Below are 17881 nucleotides of genomic sequence, written 5' to 3'. Positions count from 1 at the left end.
CAGCCCCTCCCAGTTTATTTTAAATGAGTACATAAGTAAAACGTAAAATATTGCCTAATGCCAGATAACAGCTTTTCCTGCTTGCTTTCAGGTAGCATGATAGAAAGTTGTAAAGAGAGATTTGGAGTAGTAAGTGGAAGAAATCCAGCACATTAGTGTATGTTGTTTATTGTATGATGAACATACAAACTTTTGATGAATGTTTGGATTTCTTACAGTTTTTGACTACACTTATGAACAGTGAATGATAAATACATACCAACATATATCTAGGAATATCTAGGAATGAAATTGTATGTAGAGTTCGTGCCTGCTTTGATTTATGCTAAAAGTCTCCCAAAGTGGTTTTGTCAGTTTATAGTCATACCTATAGTACATGAAATTTCTTATTATTACCCATCTTTACCAATATTTGGCAATGTTTATGTTTTTAAATTTAGACATTTTCATGACTGTGTAGCTGTATGTTGTTGTAATAACTTCCTTGATATCTTTTTAAATATTTACCAGATATTTAAATATCCTTTTTTGTGACGCACAAAGCTTCACATGCCTTTCCCTGTATTGGTTGCCTTTTACTGATTTTGTTTGTTTGGGTTTTGTTCTCTTCGGGGGCCACAACTGGCAGTGCTCAGGGCATACTCCTGGTTCCACAACTGAAGGATCATTCCTGGTGGGATTTGGGGGACCATTGGGATGCTGGGACTGAATCTGGGTCAGACACATGCTGTACCTGCTGTACTATCTCTCCAGCCCCACCTTTTACTGATTTTTGAAGAAGACGGTACAAAGAGGGCTCTGGAAGACTGTGTGGATGTCCCTAAGACTTGGCTGAGAAGTGGACTGTACCAGTGTAGCTACCACAGACTTAAAGAGTGTGCTACAGGATTGGAAGGCAAGCAGAGCTCAGTTCTAGCCAGGCCCGGGAGCTTGGGCTTCATGCTGAGCTCTCAGAAAGTCCCAACTTTAGAATCAAGGACCACAACCTGGTAGAGTTGAGATTTATACTAATTGGATTTTCTATAAACAAAACCTAAAACCAAGCCCTGAGAGAAATCTACTTTTAAGGTAGATTTCTAAGAGTTAAATTTCCCTTTTTTTTTCCCATACAGATATCCATGAACCGAAAATCAATTTTTGAAAATACTGTCTTTCTACATTGTTTTCTAGTACCATATTTATCCTAATAAAGCACCCTTTATTAGGTGCTCTATTAGGCATGGATGTGCTTTATAAACTACTTTTTCCTTTGGTCAGTTTATCTTTGTGCCAGTGCCAAATTGTCTTAAAGTAATCTAGCAATACAATCAGTTCAGATATCTACTAGAATAGTCTCTTCATTAGGATTTTTATTTGAATTTTAATTTATATATCTATTTGAAAATTACCTTCTTTATTGTATTGAGTCTTCCAAACTATGAATATAGTTGTCTTTATTTACTTAGGTTTTAATGTTTCTGAACGGTGATTTATAGTTTTCTATAAATATGTCTTCTATATATATTTTAGATTTATTCTCAGATATTTGACATATTTTGAGGGACTCAGGGGACCATACCCAGAGGAGCTTTGGGGCTTTTCCTGACACTTTGCTTAGGGAGTCACTCTTGGTAGTGCTTGGGGAACACATTGGCTGGAGATTGGATCCTGAATTTAGTGGCAGCTTACAAAGCAAGCACTTTAGCTTCAGAACTGTCTCTCTGGCCCCAGAATTTTTGAAGCTATTGTAATTTGTAACATAAAATTTTAATGTTAATGGATGAAATACATGCATGACATACAAATACATAGGATACAAATGTGGTTAACTTTTGCAAGTAATTGAAATACAGCTGATCTTGTATCCAGCAATCTAATTAAAGTCACTGTATTAATTTAGTCATAGATACTTTGGCTTCTCTATGTATATACTCCTATCACTTTTTTTCTTATTCTAGCTTGAAGATTTTTGTATTATCGCTGGAGTACTTAGTCCATTTACATGTAATATAACAGTTGATAAATTTGGATTTAGCTATACTATCTCATCATTTATTTTCATTTTGGCCAGCCCGTCTCTATTCTTTTTCTCTTCTGTCTTGCCTTTTTCTGAATTAAGTATATTTTTATTAGTCTATTTTTCCTCTCAGCATGGTATTTATAGAGTTTTATACTATGTAGTGGTTAATCTACAGTACAAAGGCACATTTGGCATATCAACATCTATTGAATATTGAACTTTACCTCTTCCAGAACAGTTCAGGGCCTAGAAATATTTCAATGCATTTTGATTTTCTCTGCTATATGCTGTTATTGTCACCTATTTAAGACTACACAGAACATTGTTGTTTTTTATATAAACAGTATTCATTTGCATGCACCTTCTGTTGCTCTTCATACTTTACCTTCAATCCTCAGTCCATAATCATTTCTATTTTTTTAAGAGTGTGTGTGTGTGTGTGTGTGTGTGTGTGTGTGTGTGTGTGTGTGTGTGCGCACACTTTTTTTATTTTGGCTTGAAAATATCTTCATTTCACCTTGTTTGTTTTTGGTGCTGAGGGCTTACTCCTGGCTCTGTGTCCAGGTATTCACTACTTGGGGCTCAGGAGAGACCATATGGGGTGCAGGAGGTTGAGTCCAGGTCGGCTGCCTGCAAAGCAAGTGCCCTACAGCTGTACTAATGCTCTGGCGGCTCACCTTCATCTTTAAGATGCTTATCATCGAGCATAAGTCCTTGATTGACAACTACTTTCTTCTAGTTCTGTGAAAATACTGTTTCCTTTCCACTTTCTTTCTCAGTTCCAAAAAGAAAAATTGTAGCACTTAAAGATACCAGTTTTCCTAGTGTTTTCCACTGTGTACAAATTCAGAAATAGTGACCATGAATCATACCCACATATTAAATAATGTACAATTTAGACTGAAGTGACAACAAAAATATTAAAGCAGAGAAAAGAATTTGGAGTAATTATGGATAAAACATTACTAAAGCAGCAGGAACTGCAGAGTATGACATGGCCTGAGAGAACCAGGATCCGATGGTCAGACGTGTGGTTCTGAGTCTGGCATAGCCCTGCTCATCTTGTGGATAGAGAAAAATGACAGAGACATTTGTGTAGGGCAGAATTTTCTTGCCCACGTGCCAGTGGTATGAAGATTACAGTGTAGGGTGATTTAAACTAAGGGTGTTATCTTTCTCCAGAGAGCATTTCTGGCACTAAATGCAGTTCTGGCAAAAATCTTGGATAAGCTTTTTGTATTACTTAGTTAGGCTAAGCTGCTGTAAGATGTAGAATCCCCAAATTCTGAGCCTTAAGAAGCTATTGATCCACACGGTGTGCAGAGCAGTTTGCCTGATAATGTAAGACAGTTGTCCACAGACGGGATAACTCTTTCCCTTACGCTGATTCAGAAGAGCTTCCACTTCCTGGCCTCTGTTCTCTTCTAGTGCCTTGTCATGATGTGCATGGGTGACTACATCCAAAATCCTGCACACAGAAGGGGAAGTAAGCACAGACGAGACACACACCTGTCTCCCAGGGTCAAGCCAAGAGGTGGAGGTGGCCCACCTCCCCGCTGCTCACTGGCACTAGGTCACATGGTCCCATGAAACTGGGGCTGAGTCACAGCATTCTGCTCAATGCCATGAAGAAGCCAGCATTATTTTGGGGAAGAGCTGATTCGCTCAGTCAGCAGAGTAATGAAAACTATGTCTGGAAGCGTAATAAAGTTAGTTTGGGTAGTTCCCAAGTGCCTGTGAAGATTGTACTTTGTCCTAAAATACATGTCCTAAAATGCTTTCTGGAACATGGAATAAGTGTGATGATTATTTTGACAGCAGTGGCAATTATTAAAGTTACAGCAGAAATCCAGGGTAATAAAGTAACAAACAAGCGTGGATGACTGTGAGTAAAGGAGAAGGAAAAGGGAGACAGAGTGATCCTAGTACTGGGCTGGGAAGATGAAACGGGGTGGGTGTGTGCACGCGCGTACACACACACACACACACACACTGGCCCCTGTCATCACCACGTATGGCACTGGAGGTCTCTGGCACTGCGTTCTGAGGAAACAACCTTCCTTCCACCACCACCACCCCGCCTCGAAAATGGGACACTTTGGAGTTTGATGTAACAGCTAACATGTTTTGAACACTTTACATATATCGTTATCCAAAAAGAGAAACTTTATTTTCTTCATTCTGCTATGAAGAAACTGACAATTGGAGTTTGACTTGGACAGAAATTAAGTCACAGTAAGAGTGAGGGGAAGCCTGGAAGCCTTGTGGTTGAGGTTAGGCATTTGCCCTGCCCATGGCTCTGCAGCTGGGACCCTGTTTCAAGTCCCCGACACTGCATATGGTCCCTGAGCATTGTCAGGAATCGCCCCTGAGCACCATCAAGTGTGGCCCCAAGCCCCAAATAAATAAATTAATTTAAAATCACATGTATTATTCTAAATTATTTGGGCCAGAGAGATAGTACAGGGTTAAGGCATGCCTTATACACAGCAAACACCAATTGAATACCCTGCATCACTTCATGAGCATTGCTAGGAGTGATCCCTGAGCACCACTGGATGTGACCCCCCCCTTCCAAGATGAGTTCATGATAGTGAGTAATGGGAAAATGTAGGCAACAGTTGTTGCTTGCTCCAGCGAGTGTGGCTATGAAGTAGGCAAGAGACAGACCTTGGATAGATGGGGAAACATCAGCAGCTAAGTAACGTCTAAGCTTTGTTGAGGACTTCTGACATCTGACCAGTGGATGAGGAGCTTGATAATGACAGCCGAGAGTGTTTTCTCCAGCATTCTCTCTCTCTCTCTCTCTCTCTCTCTCTCTCTCTCTCTCTCTCTCTCTCTCTCTCTCCCCTCTCTTTCCCTTCCTCCCTCCCTCCCTCTCCCTCTCCCTCTTCACCCCCACCTTTTCAGCCTCCCCATACAATTTTAGTTATTTTGTTTCTGCATGTTTGAAGGCTTAATTTGAGCCTAAGTACTTCCCCGTGTATTTACTATATGTAAACTTCTTTAGCTCAGTGACCACTTTTGTGCTTTTCTGTTTCCGAAAGGGTTCCTAATGTATCCAGTTAGACTCACAGTACCACAGGTGCTTCCCTGAGCACAGCCAGGAGTAAGCCCTGAGCACCGTTGGGTGCAACCCAAAAGAAGAAACCGGTTTCTGGTACTAGACATGTACACAATTGAAAGTGTTAATGACATTGAATATTTTGTTGAGTTAAATATTATAATAAAAGTTTACTCAAGGATATATTTATTGGATATAGTGAAATAATCACACAGGAATTCTTTTCCTTGTTTTCTTAAATTTCTAGATTTGTCGCTGTTTAGCTAACAGATTGATGATAGGAAATGTTTTTCATTCTTCTGAATTTCAACACCATACTATTGTATTAAATTTAAGCTCGACACTTTCTCAACAGGTAGATGCTGGCTGGATTGGATTTTGGTCCATAGTCGGAGGCTGCATTGTTGGAATAGCTATAGCAAGGTGAGTATTTCATGTTAAAGCGAGTGGACAGAGGCTTGTCTTACACACGGCGGCTTCAGGGTCTGTCCCTGGCACGACAGGTTTCCCAAGCACTGCGGGAGGGAGCCCTGAGCACAGAACCAGGAGGAAGCCGTGAGTACTGCTCAGGCTGACAAAACAAAACAAAAAAAGAACAGTCAAATTAAAAGCCCAAAGGAAAAATTGGTTTCTCTAGATCAGTGTTCAGGAAAGGCAAACAGGCAGAAATCTGGAAAGGACATTTGTTTTGCTACAGAAAAATTCCTGTGCAGTAGACAGTATTTGTGCTACGAGCAGCCTGTTAGGAGTAGTAGCCTGTCACAGAATGTTTGAGGAGACCAGATATATATATATAAATAGATAGATAGATAGATAGATAGATATCTGCCCTTCAGATATAGATATAGATAGATATAGATATATCTCCAGTGTGATTAAGATATTTCTTAATGTTGTTAAGAGAACCCCTTAGATAGATAGAATCCAGAGAGAGATGATACAGTAGTAAAGGCAAACTGAAAGTGACTAAGAACTGAAAAGAGATGAAAACAGTCATATTTTCATTTGTAAGAGTTCTGTAGACTTTTCCGCACAAAGGCGTATCCTGATTAACAGATGCTTATTCCTGGGTCTTTCTGTCATATACCTATGACTCTCCCATTTTAATGAAAAATATTGTGAAGAGTTGCAGGTTCATTAAACTCTCTTTAATCTTAGCAGTCACAACCTCTAATTTTTAGAGTCATAAGAAGGGGAAAAAGGCTCATTCTAAAAAGAGAAAAACTTGAAAATGTCATTCACTCACCTATAAAACTATCCATAGTATATCCAAAGAGAAAATGTTATGAGATAATGTTCTTTAACTTCCTAACTCATTTCATCCTGTTTAATGGGGAAAAAAAATAACAGACAACTTTACCAGTAAAATATAATTACATATTTGGGCAAGTCAAGTCATCTCAATTATCTCAGTATCCAAATACTTAAACCTAATTGACACAGGGAAATAGTATAGCTAAACCTTACAGTTTGCATAATGTTTCTGGCATAATGAAAGAGTAAATTAGTACTGTGATTTCCAAATCACTTTATATGAAATTTTTATAGTTAGGAAAATATAAGAATGAAATCTCAAAAGCTCAAGAAGAAAAATAGGAAGAGAGCTGCTTGCAGGAAGTCTGTAACTGATCCTAAAGTACAATATCTGTCACATTTGATAGGAGTTATACCTAATATTTCTAATTAAATCTCCACACCAATTACCGGGTGCCATCATACACCAAATCCTATTCTGCACAGCAAAGAGACGAAAGAGAGAACTATTATGTTTGAGGAAGGGTGTCTTTTAAATCTCCCATGTGCCCTTTACTTGATCTTCCTTCTATAAACCCTTAATTTTAGCCATATAGAAATAGGAGGGAAAATTAGAGTAAGAATATTCCTGTTTTTAATTTGTTTAAATGGCAGTTCTGAAAAAAAAAGAAGAAATTAAAACACTGCCCTTACTCTGGGATCTGAAATTAGTTGTAGTAGGTATCTCCTTGGCCTGAAATCAATTTTAAAATTGTTTTCAAATGTCAGTTGTGGGAACCCTAGAAGGGAATTTCTTTAAATGCCTGAGTGCTTTGGGTGTTTGTTTTGTAATTATGTTGCTAAAAGACACTGCTGAATGTATTCCCTGGGTCCTAATAGTATACTTTGATGTTCCATTAGCCCATTGGAAAGCTAGTTCCCCAACCCTAGCAGACCAGGCTGGTCATTTGATTCTTACGTGACCTAATTCTGTGCAACATTCTTACTGTTCAGCTTTACTAAAACTCTCTTATAGCAGAAACCAGTTTTTTTTAGTTTATTTATTTTTATAAAATTGTTCGTGATTCAATTCAATCAGCTAATCAGTGGCTGAATACGATAGCACAGCGGTAGGGCGTTCGCCTTACAAGCGGCCAACATGGCCGACCCGAGTTCGATTCCTCCGCCCCCCTCGGAGAGCCTGGCAAGCTACCGAGAGTATTCGATATGCCAGACACAGTAACAACAAAGTCTCCAATGGAGACGTTACTGGGCCCGCTCGAGCAAATCGACGATCAACGGGAGGGCCTTTACCTTTACCTTTACCTTTACCTTTACTCCTACATTAAAAAAAAAATTGTTCGTGATTCAGTATTCCAGCACCAATCCCACCACCATTGTGCCTTCCCACTACCGTTATTTTCAATTTTCCCAACCACCTCTCAAGCCTGCCCTATAGGAGCCCTGAACAATTTATTTTATATTGCTTGTTATAATTCACTAAAAAAGGCCCTCCCGTTGATCATCGATTTGCTCAAGCGGGCCCAGTAACGTCTCCATTGGAGACTTTGTTGTTACTGTGTCTGGCATATCGAATACTCTCGGTGGCTTGCCGGGCTCTCCGAGAGGGGCGGAGGAATCGAACTCGGGTCGGCCATGTTGGCTGCGTGCAAGGCAGACGCCCTACCCGCTGTGCTATCGCTCCAGCCCATAATGATCAAAAATTATTTCCTTAGAAGAAAGTGTGTGACTGATGTTGTCTCTCAGCATGGATCAGTAATCCCTTGGAGAAGAGATTACTAACATGTGGTTACCAGTTAAGCCCAGTATGTTTATTTTTTTTATTTTTATTTTTATTTTTTTTTTGCTTTTTGGGTCACACCCAGCGACGCACAGGGGTTACTCCTGGCTTCGCTCTCAGGAATTACTCCTGGCAGTGCTCTGGGGACCATATGGGATGCTGGGAATCGAACCCAGGTCGGCCACGTGCAAGGCAAACACCCTACCCGCTGTACTATCACTCTAGCCCCTATATTTTCTTAATCAAGATTGGTTGCCTTCTACTTTACATCCCATTCAATGTGAAATAAGTTTATTCTTTCATACTAGGCCTCTTGTCTATCTGACAAATTCATGTAGCATCCCAAAATATAAATCAGAAAAATATTTGGTGAACCTAGAATCAAAATACTTTTTGGATTTTCTTCAGGGACATTGTTATCAAATTACGAAACCTTTTCCAACGTCCATAAGAATTTTCCGCTGTGAAAATCAGCATAATTCACTGTGCAGAAGTGCATCCATTTTTCCTACCAAAAGATGGCATCAGCTCTCACAGAAAGTCATTTCAGACTAGATGTGGCTTATGGACGTGTAACTATATCATAAATAGCAAATACTAACTATATTTTAAACATTGACTATATCATATTAAGTGCACAACAAAGGATAATACTGAAGGTCGTATGATTATAATAGAAGTTAAAATCATCTTTGAAGACTTAGGAAGCCAGATGAAGGTCATAACTGAAGTGGAAATCAAATTTTTCAGAATCTGAACAGTTCCAAGAATTATGTATAGGCATAGCCAGAGAGTTTGCTCATCAACCAACAATTATTCAGCAAATGGGGAGGAAGAATTGGTAAGTGGAAAAGTCTTGGGTCATAACTAGCCAATATGCATGACCAGATATCTTTTCATTTCATATTAATCCAGTAAAAGATGAGAGTTTAGAAAGACAGCCACAAGCTCTGTGGAATCAGAGCTTAGTCCTCCAGAGCAAGATTTCGCATGAGGTTGGCATGGAGAATCTGAGCTGGAACCTAAAGGACCGAGTCCGAATAAGCAGGAAGGAGCAAGCCGAGTGGCTCTGAGCCCATCTCCCACAGAGCAAGCCCCATTGCTGTGGGAAGCCGCCTCTGCTCTTCCAAGAAATGGAATCGGGCTGCCCAGCGAGAGAAGAGGCAGAGGAAGTGTGCAAACACACCAGGCCAGGCCTCAGTGTGCTGGCACAAGTGTTTTGTATTTGTTGAGTCCAGTGAGTCTGAATTTTAAGAGTGCCATCTTTGAGAATAAATTCAGCTCAAAAATAAGTGTCTACTCTTTCTAGGATATTTGGAAGCTAGAGGGGAAAAAAGAGCTAGAAGGGCAGTAAATAGTGGCATTTTAAAAATCTCGAGTCCAGGGCTGGCAAGGTAGTAGAGTAGAAGACACTTGTCTTACATGCAGCTGACCCAAGTCTACCACATATGGTCACCTGAGCACAGAGCCAGGAGTAAGCCCAGAGCACTGCTGGGTGTGGCCCAAAAACTAAAAAATAAATAAAACCTCAAACTCATCCGTAATCTATAGATCTCAGAGGTCACATTTTCTGTGTTTTTTAAGAGATCAGAACATGAAACACAAAATTAGTTTTCACATACACAAAAAATGTGTCAGTATTTAAAAGCTAAAAAAAAAAAAAACCCTTGCCTTGAAAAGAATTCTTGGTTATTTCTTCAAGAAATATTGTTTCTTAAATTGATTTAGATAGTACTTTGATTTAGATAGTACTTTGTAATGAAATTCTAGTAGAATTAATGGAATTTTGTTTCTTTTCAGGTTTGCAGATTTTATCAGGGGTATGCTGAAACTAATCCTTCTCCTCCTGTTTTCTGGGGCTACATTATCATCCACGTGGTTTACCCTGACCTGTTTGAACAGCATCACGCACCTACCTTTGACCACAGGTGAACAGCCTAATTTGAACTCTAATCATATATTTTCAGTTCACAGAAGTACATGTACTCTGACAGAAGGATTTTGCTTGCTTTCCGTAAGTAATTATTGTACAGATTTTTTAAAGTTCCTTGTCTTAAAAAGAGCCCAAGAAGTAACCAAAAATATTTTCATCTGTATTTTACATATGGAAAAGAAGCATAATCTCTAAGCTTGAAGAGTAGTATAAAAAATGTTTTTCTTTAAAATGTTTTTTTATATCCTTTCAAAATTCTTAACAGTATAATTCAGATTTTTACCTTCTTTATAATCTTAACATCATTGTTAAAACACTAAGGAAAACAAAGGCAAATTTTATTGATACAAGGCTAGAGATAAGATATGGCAAGTAAGGTGTTTGCCTTGTGCCCAGCTGACCTGGGTTCAGTCCTGAGTACCATGTATAGTTTCCCTGTTGCCCGTACAGAAGTGACCCCAGAGCTCAGGACCAGGATTAAGTCCCAAACACAGCTGGGCGTGGCCCCAAAATAAAAATAACAACAAAGCAGCAGTGCTTGAATTACCCTCAGCTAATTACTTGAACCAGGACCTGTAGCTTTGGAAATGCCATCGGAATTACCCATGTTATCGATAATTTACCTCGCTCATCTAATTAATCTGAAATGTTCAAAATTCGGTTTTATTGTTAATTATAATCTGGGGGTTTATTTAGTTTCCTATGCCTGATATTAACAAGTGACCGTAAACTTAGTGACTAACAGTACCATACATTTATTATCTTACTTTTTTGTAAGTTAAAAGTGCAGCTCAGGGTTTTTGTTTTGTTTTGTTTTGTTTTGTTTTGGAGGGGTGGGGAGGTTGTTGTTTTAGGGCCACACCTGGTGATGTTCAGGGGTTACTCCTGGCTCTGCACTTAGGAATCACTTCTGATGGTGCTTGAGAGATCACATAGATTTCTGGGGATCGAACCCATAGATTGCTGGGGATTGAACCCAAGCTGACCGTGTGCAAGGCAAGTGCCCTGCTATTGTACTATCTCTCTATCCACAAGCTACTGAAGTTTTATTAGACCAAAAATCTGAAAATCTGGATGTGAGCAGACTCTCAGAAGGAGCCTGGTTCCTTGTGTGTTCTCACCTGTGTGGTCCGAGAGCATCACTGGGCCTAGAGCTTCTTTCCTCTCTTGCTAGCAGCACCTCCGTGGTCAGGTCCTCATCACTTTGCTTTTTAGTCTATGTGTTCCATGTTACACCTCCTTTTTTTTTTATTAGTGAAACACCATGAGGTACAGTTGTAGATTTACAATTTTTGTGCTTGGGTTTCGATTATACAATGATCAGATACCCATCCCTCCACCAGTGCCCATTTTCCACCACCATGGATAATATCCCCCCCACCCCCACCCCCCCATCCCCGCTGCCTCTGTGGCAGGGCAATCCCCTGTGTTCTCTCTCTCCTTTTGGGTGTTGTGGTCTGCAAAAGAGGCATTGAATGGCAAACATGTTCAGTCCATAGTCTACTTTCGACATGCATCTCCCCTCCTGGGAGGATCCTCCAAACACCCTTTATTTGGTGCTCCCTTCTCTATCTGAGCTGCCTTTACACCTCCTTTTGACTCTCCTCCTCTCTAATTTTGGATCACTATTAAGGATGCTTGTGATTTCCTTGAACCCACCCAGCTAATCCAGGATAACCTTAGAATAAGATTAACTGGGAGGCCGGTCCTCCCTAACTATAGCTCCGGGAACCCAGGCCGCTCACAGCTGCATCTGGCCTGTCTCTGCAGGCTTGAGGGTTCAGTGCCCACGCAGTACTGCTCAGTGTGGGGGCACCAGGACAGTGCCTGGCAGCGGTGGGAGCTGGAGCTACATACATGCCAGGCATGTGCTCCAAACCTTTAAGCTTTAAGACCCCTAAGGGGCCAATTTTAACTCACCTGATTAGCAGCCTTATTCCTTTTTTTGTCACGTAAGAATTTCCAGGGAAGGGTTCGGATAGTCTTCTGCCTACCCACAGACTCTTTTTATGAATGACTGTGGTTGGGGCTAGAGCGATAGCACAGTGGGAAGGGCATCTGTCTTGCACGCGGCCAACCTGGATTCTATTCCCAGCATCCCATATGGTCCCCTGAGCACCGCCAGGAGTAAATTCCTGAGTGCATGAGCCAGGAGTAACCCCTGTGCATCATCAAGTGTGACCCAAAAAGGAAAAAAAAAAGACTATGACTGATTTGTTTTGTTTTGGGTTTTCGTATTCCCTTTCCTATCTCTTTTGTTGCTGCCTACAGTCATGGCCAGCATACACACGTGATGCAGTGCTCCTGGGCTGGGTTGACAGTTTGCACATTTGCTCGCCAGGGGTCCCACTCTGTATTGTGGTATTTGCACACACTTGGTTGTGGTGTTCTGGAGATCCCATATTCGATGTTATCAGGGAGATGACAGCTGCTGAGGGCCCAACTGAGCACGTAGGGCAGAGCGAGGGATGGAACTTGGTTCACTGACCTCAGGTTTGCAGGACAAGTATATTTGCCACTGAACAGTCCCCACGCCTAGACCATCGCAGACTTTATCAACCAACAGGGGCCTGATATTGCTGCTGCTTTTCATTTAGCAAGAGGTTATTTCAGACACTTATTTTTATATTCCATTTTCCAGTTATCACCACTTTTTAAATGGTGTGTTTAATGGTAAGGGTATTCGTCCTAGAGGTAAACTGTAAGGTGTTTTTGGTTATGAGAAGGAAGCATTTCCATGGGTCTGAGTCAGCCATTCGAGAGGGCCTTGGGGGTCTGTTACCAAGTACTCTCCAGGACAGGACCCCACTCCTTCTCCTGCCTGTAATTGAGGTACATGCATGCCCCTCTCTGAATGTATGGGATGCATCATAAAAGCACCAGCACTTTAAACACCAGAGGCATCAAGTCTTTCAAGGACACCATGTATTTGAAGATAATGTTTGACAGTATAATTTAGAGCATGGAAATAGGTTGCCATACTCCGTGATTTCCAGACTTCACCAGAGTTTGCTGTGATGACCCAGCCAGCCTGGACCAACACAGCAAACTCACCAAGCAAACTCACCAAGATGCCTTATTTTATGTTTAGTGGGGGTGCGGAGCTTGGACCACACCCAGCTGTGCTTTGGGACCACTCCAGGACCAACCCTAGAGGTGACCATATGTGGCGCTGAGGATTGAACCAGGGTCTGCTGCTTGCACAGAATTCACCTTAACCTCTGTACTATCCTGCCAGCCCCAGCATGGTTTATTTTAAATTTCCTCAGGAAACATGGGGTAGTTAACACCTGTCAGACTGTGCATGCCTCTAGCTCAAGGGAGGGTACAGCTTCCTTCCATCTGGGATTTTGATGCTGCCATTTCTTTGCCAAGTTAGGGTTCCTTTTGTTTTGTTTTGTTTTTGTTTGGGGGCCACGCCCGGCAGTACCCAGCCTTGCTCCTGGCTCTGCTCTCGGGGATCAGTCCTGGCGCGGCTCTGGAGACTGTGTGGGATGCTGGGAATTGAAACCAGGTCAGCCACATGCTAGGCAAGCACCTGCCCACTGTACTGTATTGCTCTGGCCCCAACCAAGTTAACTTTTCTATAGTTTGGTACTTAAAAGCAAATAATCAATGTGGAACAGAAATGAGGGTGGTGGTCTCAACCAGATTCCAAGATATGAAGATATAAGAATTTTATTTATATCAGATGCATAAGTAGTTGTGATTATTTTAGAATCTAATTAAAACACTTCTTTGAATACATGGGTATTTTCTCAATTATTAGGACTTGTATAAGTAAAAAATTTTTTGGACCTACTGATGTAGTTAGCAGAATTGTTAGCTATTTTTGTTCTTGAGATACCATGAAAAAATTACAGGGATGTGTAAGCGTGCTAAGAAACCTCTGCACTTATCCACCTACCTGCGACCCTCTCTTAAACGTTCATCGCTTTGCCTGCAAAGCCCAGTTGTTCAGAATAATTATGTTTGTATAATGTGTACACTTTAGTACAACAAACATTCCTGTTTGGGGATTTTGAGCAATTTCAGTGAGTATTCAGGGCCAGATTTTCTATTTTACTTAATTCTGATATGATTTCATAATTCAGCAATTGTACGGCACTCTGGTGGAGCAGTTCTAGTTTACAACTCTTCTTATTCATGGCCTTACACTCAGATTTTTTTGTGCTACTGTATGTCAAGTATGCATCTGTTAGATTTTACAGGAACACAGCCATGAGCACATAGTGAACAGATTTCTGTCTCTTGATTAAAGTGTAAAATATTCATTATAAGAGTGTACCTTCATTAAATTTTATGTATTTTCTATTTAACATGATGAAATTAACAGTTTCATCTCTGGGCAGAGGCATTAGGAATAAATTTAATTTTACCTCCTTTTTAGCTGGATACAGAGCATGTCTTTCTTTTATAATCAGAGGAGGAAAGTATATGCATTTTGAAAACTTCTCTTTTAAACTTGAGAAGAAAATTTATGTAATTGACCCAGGTCAGTACTATGTTTTCCAATCTGTGAAAATAACTCAATTGAACAGAAAGGAAAGCCGAATTCTAAATTAAATCAAGACCAGAATTGAAAGGTTGGCTTTTACGTGACCATTTTATACCACAGAATTTTTAAGTCCTGCTGTTGTTTTCCTTTGCAAGTCAGTTTTCAGAGGTCACTTAGAAGCTCCTGAGATGTGAATTTTTAATTTGGGGCAGAGGGAGGATGACACCTGGAAGAGTTTAGGTTGCAGGCTCAGGTAAACCAGGTGGTGCTGGGGATCAGCTCCAGGAGCACGGGAAGAGCCTGGCAGCAGCAGTAGTGGTCTTGAATACGTTGCCTTGAGGACTGGATTTGTGCACCGTCCTTCTTTGAATGACCACAGTGTGTGTTTTTCCTTCTTTCCTGATGCCACTTAATAATTTTAGGTCTTGTGTCTTCTACCACTCCGAAAATCTAGAGCATGAATTCAAAACGCATATCATTTATCATATGGCTTATAAAGTCTAACCCCAGATCCATCCTGGTGCCTAGCACTAGCCTTTGAGTCATGCGTGGATGAGGGAATGAACGAAGTAGACGTTATCTCTATTAACGTCCTCTGGTTCATGACTTATTGCCAGTCATAGTCAGCATCTGTGGCCCCAGTTTGTTCATTCAGCACTTGCTCTCGGAAGGCAGAAGGGCACCTCTTAATGGAACAATGAATTTGAATAAATCTGTCAGAGATACTTTCACTGCCTTTGTAAGAATCTGACCTAATTCCTTTTAAGTAAAAGAGGTTTCATGAAAGGAAACTTACTACAAAACCTAATTACAGAAAAATCTAGACCTTTAGACTGGTATTTAAAATCAGCAATAGAACATTTACTTCATTTTTATTTTGACTGGAGTGCCACTGTTTTCCCATGCTCCTTTCCTTTGCTCTTGCTGCAACCAGGGCCCACACACCTGGCTGTGCTCGTGTGGTGCTCCCCAGCGTCTCACACTCAGCTGCTGTGCTCACACACACAGTACTTTCACACATTTGAGCACTTGGGTGTGGTGTGTGAGGTCACTCCACAAGTGGTACCCCACTGGGATCTTAGCCGGTGGGGTGGTTCTGGGGGATCTAGCTCATAACCTCGCTCGAGGTAGGCCCTCTGTCCCTGTGCTACCTTCGGATTGTCAGTTGTGCTTTTTTTCAATCTGGAAAATATCTAGTCTCTTTCCCAATCCTCCTAGACAGTATTGCTTTTTATGTACCAGAAAAATTTACTTGAAAAGTTTTTGAAATGTCTGCCTTCAGTGTAACTTTACAAAATAAATTAAAAGCTAATTTGTTCAACCTGTATATTATAAGTACTATTACTGTTAAAACCTCCTTCTGGCGATCTTTTTTGTAGTCCACTCAACCTGATTTTATTGTCATCTCTACAGAAGAAAAACGGGCTCATTTCCTCCCACCTAAAGGCATACTGATTTGAAGTTTCTACTCGCTTACCTACATACTCAGCAGTCTGCTTTGATTTCCTGAGGGAAATTCAATATTTTTAATTGTATTATATCTTCATTAACTGGAGTTTCTAAAATAGGGCAAATATATTCATGATTATCATGAATAGGTCATATGTCATGGTGAATTTAAAAATCTTGAAGCTTATGCTATAAATAAAATTATGAAAATATATTATTTGCCTTATTTGAGAACTAGACGTCTGGCCCTATTAGCCACAGCCTACACAGTCATTTTTCACTGAACAGATGAACACTTTGCAAATGGCATTTTGAGAAATGTTAGTGTTTCAGTGTGGTGTAGAGTTTGCTGAAACAATGCAATTGAAGTGTTCAGCACACATCGCCTTAGGAGAGGCTTTTCATCCAGTTTAAGTGTCTAAAATGCCCCCAGGTGGTATCAGAAACAAATCAGGTTGGGGGTGAGTAGGGATGATGAGCTGGACACAGAGCCCTTGAGGGTGATACTTGAAGAAAATATTTGCCTATATTGAAAGTCATATAACATGTGTTGGCTAAAGAATCATCCTTTTAATATATTTTCTTGTATTTTTGCCTCCATTAAGGTGATTTTGTCCCCTTTTAATAGCATGCAAAAGAAAATAAAAGCATGTGTTGACCCAGAAAGGAGAGGGAGATAGAAAATTCAGAAAAGAATGATGAACAGTGTTAAAGAACTATGTGTTATTAAGGAAATTAGATATTTTAAGCTTTAATAAAAGACAGTGATGAAGTGACTACTTTCCATTTTATTAACTAAAAGTGACTATTACTCATGTTTTGATCAAGAAGGAAAAAGAACAGGGATTTAAAGAAGAGAATAAATTTGTTGAAACCCATCTGTGTAGGAGTCATTGAGAGCCGGAAAGATAGTACAGCAGTGAAGGTGCTTTCCTTGCATGTGGCCACCCTGGGTTTGATTCCCAGCATCTGCAGGAGTGATCCCAGAGACAGGTACAGCCACACACACACACACACACACACACACACACACACATACATGTCATTGAAATGGTCTCAGGGTCATTGTGAGAAGGTTTATACTGTTTATCCATGGGGATTCCTAGAGGAGAAAGAGCTTTATGTGCACCTGTCTTGAAGGAGTAGCCGACTAGTCAGTGATCTGTGAGTAGAGTCCATTGCATTCTTCAGATCCAAAGCTCAAAAGTTCCAGGTACATATTCAGGTTGTTTGCAAGTCTTGGCTATTGTGAGTAGTACTGCAGTGAGCACAGGACCACGAATGGGTGCTTGGAGTAAATTCCAGGAAGTGTAATTGTTTGAATGGAATTGTTCACATGGAAGATGAATTCTTAGTTTTTTGAGAAATGTCCATGTTGTCTTCCAAAAAGGCCAAACCACTCGACACCACCAGCAGTGGGTAAGGATTCCTTTTTTCCCCACATCCACACCAACACTGGTTGTTTTTATATGTGCCAGGCTCACTTATATTAAGTGATACCTCACTGTTGTTTCAGTTCGCATTTGCCTAATATTAATGATGGAGAGCAATTTTTATTGTCTTACTAACCATCTGCATGTCTTCTTTGAGGAAGTGTCTGTTGATCTCTTCTCCCCATTCTTTGATGAATTTTTTTTCTGCATGTTGATTTTTACAAGTACTTTGAACATATTAGATTTTAAGTCTTTTTCAGATGAGTGATATGAAAATATTCTTTCTCAGTTTGTGGGATATTCTTTTATTCTAGTCATTGTTTCCCAAAAACAGATGACTATTGAAAGAAGCTGTGGCACCTATACACAGTGAAATACTGCTTGATCATAAGAAAAAGTGAAGCCATTTGATTTTTCGCTATGCTGGACGGGAGGGTATCATACTGAGTGAAGTCAGTCAGAAGGAGTCGG

General features: G+C 40.4%; 1 protein-coding gene across 1 annotated transcript in view; it reads left to right on the top strand.

Moving 5' to 3' along the window:
- The window catches only part of SLC49A4 (solute carrier family 49 member 4), an 89697-nt gene that overhangs the window by 46162 nt on the left and 25654 nt on the right, over positions 1–17881 (top strand). The window contains exons 6-7 of the mRNA XM_056126711.1: positions 5419–5486; positions 9898–10025. Of these exons, the coding sequence (XP_055982686.1) occupies positions 5419–5486; positions 9898–10025 (196 nt within the window). The remainder of the gene's footprint in view (positions 1–5418; positions 5487–9897; positions 10026–17881) is intronic.

The sequence above is a fragment of the Sorex fumeus genome, unplaced genomic scaffold, assembly GCF_029834395.1.
Source record: "Sorex fumeus unplaced genomic scaffold, SorFum_2.1 ptg000063l, whole genome shotgun sequence".
NCBI classification, from domain to species: Eukaryota; Metazoa; Chordata; class Mammalia; order Eulipotyphla; family Soricidae; genus Sorex; species Sorex fumeus.
The sequence above is the reverse complement of the archived record's forward strand: the minus strand, read 5'-3'. Positions and strand labels throughout refer to the sequence as shown.